The sequence below is a fragment of the Prunus mume genome, linkage group LG7 (assembly GCF_029339155.1).
Source record: "Prunus mume cultivar Tortuosa linkage group LG7, ASM2933915v1, whole genome shotgun sequence".
NCBI classification, from domain to species: Eukaryota; Viridiplantae; Streptophyta; class Magnoliopsida; order Rosales; family Rosaceae; genus Prunus; species Prunus mume.
This window is the reverse complement of record NC_142704.1, coordinates 15,048,390-15,057,364: the sequence shown is the minus strand read 5'-3', so window position 1 is coordinate 15,057,364 and position 8,975 is coordinate 15,048,390. Positions and strand designations below refer to the sequence as shown.

The window sequence follows — 8,975 nt, the reverse complement described above, 5'->3', positions numbered from 1 at the left end:
AAGTGAACCCATGACATTTGAATGCTTGTAAAATGGTCGGGATTTGGTGAAGGGTTAACCCGGGCCCTACCCAGTCACATGCTTTTTCCTCCCCAATGGTTGAATAGGCAAATGCACAAAGTATGTTTGGATTTAAGTAAATCAATAAAATTTTTGCAAGGGTCGTTATATATTATGTGGAAAAATGAGTGAAAGGAATTGATATCATGAGTATACTTTTTTATTTGAATGTGAATATATTAACTAAAAGCAAAATATATATATATATGTTGAACAAGATTATAATTTGGGGGCCTTTCTAAAATTAGACCTCTGTGCAATCGCTCACATTTCACACCCCAAGCCTAGTTCACACCTAATTAAACACACGCTCAATATAAAGAAGAAAATATTATGTACATTGTTTCTATCTCTAGTACAAAGTATTAAGCCAAAAACTCACTGAGTCTTAATATTGCTAGTTGGGAAGTGTGAAGAGGGAATAGAAGGGATTGAACAGTGAGCTTACGTAGGGATTGAACAATGAGGGTTGCTAGCTATTTCTTTTCTAATATTTTTTATTTATGAGGGGCAAAAGTGGAATATTGAGGGGAAAAAATTAAAGGGGTGGTTCCAACATATTGATGGGTGTAATTTCACTATGCTTTTAAGGTTATTATTCATATTTTACAATTTACATATAAGGAATGGGAGAAGTCATGATAGTGGGAACTTATATAGGAGAATCAAAGAATGAAAATCAACTCAATTCATACCCCCCCCCCCCCAAAGAAGAAGAAGAGAGAATCAAATCAACTATCCCTAGTTGATCCCATTCCTAATTTGATGATATTCGATTGCGAATTTGACATGGAATCCACATAAATTTTGGTTCTTTATGTAACGTAAACACATGGGAAGTCAGGAATTAGAATCATTCAATACCTATGTGTTAGTGAACACTGGAGAAGAAGAAATCATAATCATTCCAACGCCCATTCCTGATAAGTAAATGTGCATGTTTACGTATCAGTAATGGGTATGGGAAGAAAGGGAATGATTTTCATTTATGACTTCTTTTGCGTTTACTTGTAATTAGGAATGAAAAAAATGTGTGGGTCCCACTTCAAAATCCGTAATCACATCCCCTCAAAACGAGGAATCATATCAACTAGGGAGGGGTAGTTGATCTAATTCCCATTCCATTTTTCCCTTACTACCTTCCAAAAATACCCTTATCACTTTAAGTTAATTACAAAATACCCCAAGCCCTAGAAAAATAAAAACTCACGACACTTTAATACTATCAAGATTATGCTTAGGTTATTATGATTAGGGTTTAGTTTAGCACCACAATATGGAGAAACATGGACATAAAACAAAACTATTGACACTTGTTATGTTCTTCCATCCCATAAAATGAAGAAACGAAACTTTGAAGCCTTTTTTGTTTAATAAAAAATTCAATGGTTGTTTATTAATCACCGTTGGAAAAAGCTAAATTTTTCCCTTTTCACCTTGGTTGCTATCCTCTACTTGTCTTGTTGTGCTTCTTATCACTATGTCATATTTGTTTTTATTTATTTATTATATTCCTTATATTTTTATATACTAGTTTTTTCATCACTCATTATATAGTATCTTATATTATTCAATTAGTTTTTTTACAAGTGATTTAGATGAAAAATGTATATTTATATGTGCAAGGCATCTTAGTAATCAAATTAGTTTAGGTTCTGATTCATGAGACTTAGTAAATAATAATAATGGGAATCAACTCCATTCCTGTGCTAATTCCATATGGTTAGTAAACAATTTAATGAAAATGATTCTTCCCATACCGATTCATTACTTTCTAAATTCCCTAATTCTCCAATTCCTTGCTTCCTCCATTCTTGGTAAGTAAATGGCTCATAAGGTTTTCTCTTTTATTTCTTGATGGATTGTCGATTATGTATTTATTATAATAGTATAAATAGATAAAATATAGATTTGTCTCTCTTTTCTTTTTCTGGCTTTTAAAATTAGAAAGATTGAACTAAATTAAGCATGATTAAAAAAATAAAAAGTTTAAGGTTGAAGAAATGTGGAACTGGGTGGTTCAGCTTGACCCATCTATATAAGCCCAGCCGTTAACGGTTGGTAGAAACCGCATTTGCCACCAAAAAGGCGTGGACGTAACATGACAAATTTCGTTTGCCCTTCGTTCAGATAAATAATTACACTACTAGACAACAACGAACCACGAGCACCAAAATACCCTTGAAACCTCAAGGGTAGTTTCGTCATTTGAAACAACATTGTATCATACCCACTGCTAATAAAATGGTTCCGTTTAAAATTTCACAAAACGAAAAGCCAAAACCAAGAAACAGAACCTGAAATCAATTTGGGGTTTCATTTCCACACATCTCTACCTCTCTCTTTTGCCTGAGGAGGTGTTCAAGCACCTCTTCGGATTCATTTGTTCTCGCTAATTTCTCTAGGATTTGTCTCTCCAATGGCGTCCGAAATCTTCAATGACAAGAACGTTGTTTTCAGAAAACTGAAAGCAAAGTCAGAAAACAAGGTTCTTTTGTTTCTCTAATATCATTTTGCCTTTTTTGTTTGGGTTATTCTTAAACCTTTATATGGGTTTTTGAATTTGATGCAAAATTCGATATGGGTCTGTTAGATCTGATTCAGATCTGTGTTCTGTGCTTGGATCTTGAGTTTTGTTTTTCATTTTGTGGGTTTTTGCTCCAGATGTGTTTCGATTGCAATGCAAAGAACCCAACTTGGGCTTCGGTTACATATGGGATCTTTCTCTGCATCGATTGCTCGGCCGCTCACCGCAGTCTCGGCGTTCACATCAGCTTTGTTAGGTATGTTTCATGTGGCAGTAAGGATCTTTAATTCTCTCAATCCTTAATTTGTTATATTTTGGGTGTTGGAGTAGCTGTTTTGAGTACATATGATTGAATGTTTATTGCTTTAACTATTGGTGCATTTTGTGATGTAATCTAATTTATTTTATGAGAACTCAAAATTCTGTTTTTAAATAAGAGGGAACTGAAATCATGTTACATGTTGGGGATCCGAGTCATAGTTTGTGTCATTAATTAAATCTTAGGAATTTGGTAATTAGATAGACGTTTGATGGGATTGGATGGAGGGTGCAGCAAGAAAATTGGGCCAGAAGTGCGAAAGGTTATGCTCTATTCTAGGAACCGTGATCTGTTTTGTTCTTTTAATAGAAAGGAGATTTGTGGAAAGCACCTCTTGTGGTTCTTTGTATCTGTTTGAGCTAGATGGAGTATAAATCCTACAATTTGACCCAAATTTAATATCTGAAGTACAACTGAAACTATAAGGCAAACAAGGGAACTGTTGCATGCATTCTTAGGAAGACTGCAAAGGTAGATAAGAAGTTGCACACACACACACACCCATACGACTGCAATGAAGCCATTAGTTTTATGTGATTCAGAATTATTAGCAGCTCTTTCCATAATGACTTATGCTTTTATTCGTTGTTACTTTCCACTTAATGGAAAAGCTTTCCTGTTACTTTCCCCTCGTCCTCCCCCGATCTTCCTAGACGAGCCCTTTCCAAGGATGTTCTCAGAGCACATCCCTTTCCTCCAGATGACGACCTTCCCCCAACCCCCTCCTGCGCGATCTTGCCTACCAACCATTTACCCTCCTCAATGTGGTCTTCCCAAACAATCCACTCTCCCCCCTCCCTACCCCAATCCCTCACTCACTCAGAATCTTCCTGTCTCCACACCCCTTGGCCCTCCCCTCCATCCCCCATCATCTTTCCCCTCCTTCGATTGTTGAGATTATTTTAGCATCAGGGGTGGATATGATAGTTTGAATTCAGATTTCACTTCAAAGTTCGATTATAGTTTTATTGAAATTGGATCTAGATTTATTCTCATTGTTAAATTTTATTCTCCATGTAATGATTCTAAGTTTACATAAAAGATAATTTCTTGATAAATAATTTGTCTTTGAATGGATTGTACAAGTAAAATCATGTGCATTTTTCAAAGGTTGAGTTGAATATGATTGTCAGATCATTTAGATTTAATAATGCATCCTATTTTGAAATTCACATTTGGGTTTAATCCTTAGAAATAACTGCAAAAGCAAAATCGTGACAATGACAATCTTATAATTGATTTGTTTAATTTGTGCAGATCCACAAATTTAGACTCATGGACTCCTGAACAGCTTAGAACGATGAGCTTCGGTGGAAACAACCGCGCACAGGTTTTCTTTAAGCAGCATGGATGGACGGATGGAGGCAAAATTGAGGCAAAATATACGTCAAGAGCTGCCGATTTATACAGGCAGATGCTTTCTAAAGAAGTTGCCAAAAGTATGGCAGAAGAGGCAGGTCTTCCGTCATCACCTGTTGCATCTCAGTCAGGACAAGCATCTAATGGGCTTCCTGATGTCAAGACCAGTGAAGCTCCAAAAGAAACATCTTTAGCAAGGAAAGAAACCCTGAAGTCTCTGCTCCCCCGAAAGCCCCCCATACATTTGTTACCAGTACTGTCAAGAAGCCTCTTGGTGCTAAGAAAACTGGGAAGACTGGGGGGCTTGGTGCTCGCAAACTTACTACAAAGGTTGTGATTTCTTATTATCGTTTGGAATAAATTATTTATCAGCAATGGTATCTTTGAGTTCTGTTTCCTATTTTATTATATTTTAAGGGAAAATGCCTTTTTCTTAGCGGATAACTTTTATCAAATGCAGTCAAGTGAAAGCCTGTACGATCAGAAACCCGAAGAACCTGTTATACCAGTGCCTTCCTCAACTAACAGCACTCCAACAACAGCTGGCTCGTCCTTTGCATCTCGTTTTGAGTATGTAGAAATTGTCCAAAATCCTGAGACGAATCCCAATGGCGCTCATGTAATTAGTCATATTGCTCCACCAAAGTCATCAAATTTCTTTGCAGATTTTGGAATGGACAGTAGTTTTCCCAAGAGAACTAGTTCAAATTCCTCCAAAGTTCAAGTAAGTTATATTCGACCAATGACATTCACATATAAGTAGTTTTCCCAAGGGAACTAATTAGTTTTTTATGTTTCTTGTTCTTGCCCAATAATAAATATTAGTTCTTTAGAAATAAATCGTTATTTTAGGACCTTTTACAATGTGAAAAAAATTTAAGGCTCCAATTCCGTAATCTATATTGCACTTTTCACACCAGGATTTAAGGCTTGACATGATTCAGAAGTGTTAGGGTGACAAATTTAAGAGAACCAAAAAGGCTAAGCTTTTCCTATCATCTGGTCAAGGAAGAAGGAAGAAAATAGACACTGTATTACTATGATGAGAAACAATGGTCAGACATGAAATCTATTCTGTCATAAAAGGGAGACGCTTCAGGATTTTGTTTATGTTTTGAAGACCCTGAAATCCCCTTTGCTAAAAGAAACGGATCAAACAAACAAATTTATCTAAAGAGGGGAAAATAGTAAAGTACAAAACTGAGTTTAGAAGGAAATAAAAAGCTGCTACAGTTTACACAATGGTGGGGTGAAAACTGTCTACTTGTTTGTTTTTCATAGTTTTACTTTTTAGTTTTTTTACTATTAATGTTTTAATTGTATTTGCAAAAGCCTCCATTGGTGTCAGAAGGGTAATGCATTTTTATGTTTCTAATCAAACTCAGAATACCTCAATTCCTAGATGAGGATGAATTTATTTTTCTTCTCTGTAGTTATACCGCAGGTTGATATGGATGAGGAAGGAATCATTTTACCAAAACTTTGTGAAATTGGGGATGTGTCTATAACAAATCTGCTCGTATATCATAGAAAATATATTTTTTAAGAAATTTGTTAATGAATTTTCTTGTCTTGAACTTTTCAAACGTGCCTCTGAACTGTCTAGATAGTTATCACTCTGGCATTTAATTTAACATTCTTCACTGAAATTCAAGTTTTAAGGTCACCACTAATTAATTGAAGTGATGTTTTTGCTTCCTGTATGTTCATTAAAAGGAGTAATTTACACATTTGTAGTTTCTGAGTGTTTGTTCTTTTTCTTTATTTTCCGGCCATTCATTGTTTTTAAGGTCACCACTAATTAATTGAAATGCTTTATGTTTATCCTAAAGAGGCTCAAGTCCGTTTGCTTTATATTAGTAATATGGGAAGCAACCAAATGGAATTTTTGTAGTGTTTAACAGTTTTCATATACCTATAATCTGTAAGGTCCAGAAATTCTACTCAGAAGTAAACGAGTAGGCAAATTTTCCCTCATGGGTGAGAAAGCATCCTAACATACTACATGTATTTGGTTATCTAAGTTCTGGAGTTAAAACATTCCTTTTCAGGCAGTCATTACAATTTGAAGTTTTTATAATCGTAATCTAATAGGCAGATTATTGTCTTAAAAAATAAACAAAAGAACATGAGATTGTTGAGTGAGTTACATTATCCTTTAAATGGTTCATGTATGCTTGGCTAGGAGTACTTTCGTTTGCTCCATTCCAATTTTATGTTGTTTTTAAGCGGCAATGACCATATGCCCAAATGTTAAGGCCTTGTTTTATCAAATGGTAGGGCCGTGTTTTATCAAATGGTAGCGTTATTTAAAGAATCATTATGACAAAGGGAATGTACTATCCTTCTCATGCATGATATCCAGTCCTGCATGATGTTGCTCTGGCCATATAATTTCAGGTGTGGAAATAAAATTTCTCTTATGAAGATGTATGCTGTGGGAATGTTTAGCCCGTTTTCAGGAAGACATATGCTGCTGGTGGTTTCCTCGATCTAAAAATCTGTCTTATAGTGTTTGCTCTTTTGGTTATTTTTGCAATCGTCTTTTTGCACTTACATATTGGCTGATGGAGACACCAACTTGTGACGTATAAAAGAGTTGCTTTATGTGATGGTTCAGCACACTGATAACCAGTTTGCATTTCTGTTCATGTTATTTTGTGTGTGTTTCTTTATATTGATGTTTTATTGTTTTTCAGATTCAGGAAACTGATGAAGCGAGGAAGAAATTCACAAATGCAAAATCGATCTCTTCCGCACAATTTTTTGGTGATCAGAACAAATCTGCTGATGTTGATGCTCAAGCCTCCTTGCAGAAGTTCTCGGTATGTATCATTACTATCATAATCAACTAAACCCAGTTCAACTGGGAATTTCTTTTGAATTTTAATTCCCTTTTGTCTTTAGTATTTTTTATTTATTGAAGTCCTGCCCTGTTACTGCTTAAATTCAGCTAGACCTCATAATTAAAATCAAAGAAAATTGTCTTTTGCAACATCAACACATCTTTGGCATACAAATCAGTTTATACGATTGTGTTTATAGTTTTCTGATTCCAGACATTACCATGATAACCTGGGAACACAAATGCTGCTTCGTTTTTTTTTTCTTCGACTTTCATTTAACTATCTGAGCTCGTGGTGGGTGCTTGAAGTTATTAGACTCAAGTTATTAAACACAATTTTCTTGCTACTTCCAGGGTTCCGCTGCCATCTCTAGTGCTGATCTATTTGGTGACAGGGATGATAATTTGCCCCTTGATCTTACGGCAAGTGACCTTATCAACCGACTGTCTTTTCAGGTATGCCTTGCATATAAGAAATTTCTAGTTGTTTTTGAGTCATTGGAATTCAATTTTTTTGTTGTATGTTTATCATATTTTGGCCATGTCTGATCAGAAATTATTCTTAATTTCCTTTTTGAGTTTCCAGCCTTTTGTTTAACTAATTTCGGTTTAATCTTTGTGTATTTTCCTTTCCAGGCACAACAGGATATCTCTTCCCTAAAAAACATTGCGGGAGAGACCGGGAAGAAGCTTAGCTCCTTGGCATCCAATTTAATGACGGATCTTCAGGACAGAATCCTCTAATGTTGATATGCGTTGTCTTTATTTGTTAAAGTACACCAGCCATTATCATATGTAGTGATTGTAAAGAAGAGTTCATAAAATTCTTTTAAAGACAAATAAGACTTATCAAAATTCTCCAGGCTTAAGAAGAGTGGCTGGTGTTTTATTTTGTAGCACAGGTATTGTTCTGAGATTTGATCATATGCGTTCTTGTTTCTGTAAACCACCATAACATTACTGCTTTGTGTCAAGAGAACAAGGCAAAGGATACTGTATTCTGTTAAAACTTTGATTTGTCCTTGAGGTTTTGATCACTTATTCATTTTCATTTTGTTAAAATCATTCAATCCAATACAATTTGATAGATATAGTCGATTAATATTCGTTCTCAAAATTCCTTAGGCCAGCTTTTGCAATAATTTTTAGAGATGCATGCGTGGTTGTCAATCCACAATGGAGGTCACTACAAAACCACAATGGGGGTCACAACAAATTTCTGCATTTTCATCTTCGGGAATGTAACCGTAAGTATGTTATAGAAGAGCTTGGATTTTTTCAGACCCAAAAAACAAAAAAACAAGAGCTTGGGTTTTTCATTTTAATAAAAGATACGCTTCTAATAAAAGTGCTTATGTCGTACCCCAAAAAAAAAAAAAAAACAGTGGTTATGACTAACATTCATTTTCTATAGAAACATTCCCAAACATGGCTGGACATTTTTAACATCTTTCGGAAAAGGTTTTTAGTGAATTCATGTATTATAAACGTATGTATGTATTGCTAAAAAAATACTTCATTTTTCCATGCACTTCAAAAAAAATATGGCAATGTACATATATATATCTTAAAATCTCCACGTTTAATACACATACTAGCTATTCTAAAAATAAAAAATAATCATACACGTACTAGCTCCTGAGCACATGCTCAAGAGTGCCAATTGGGTTTATTTATTATTTATACTTATTGTTTTAATTTAAAATTAGGAAAGAGAAAATGGGTCTACTTGTGTCCATGAAAATAGGACTCATGTTCTCTTTTTTTATTTTTTATTCTTTTATCTTTTTAATATTAAAAATTATTAATTTACTATATTACTCTCATTTAATAAATATCTTTATTTCCTAATATATTCTAGGATC

The 8,975-nt window shown here is 34.6% G+C and overlaps 1 protein-coding gene across 1 annotated transcript; it reads left to right on the top strand.

The window, feature by feature from the left end:
• Nucleotides 1-2,326: 2,326 nt before the first annotated feature.
• LOC103336893 (putative ADP-ribosylation factor GTPase-activating protein AGD8) lies at nt 2,327-8,172 on the top strand. Its single transcript, XM_008240024.3, is given in 8 exon segments — nt 2,327-2,548; nt 2,725-2,843; nt 4,164-4,468; nt 4,471-4,595; nt 4,726-4,989; nt 6,965-7,090; nt 7,465-7,566; nt 7,747-8,172. Coding segments are annotated over 8 exon segments (1,218 nt in total). The 5' UTR covers nt 2,327-2,479; the 3' UTR covers nt 7,855-8,172.
• The last annotated feature ends 803 nt before the right edge of the window (nt 8,173-8,975 follow it).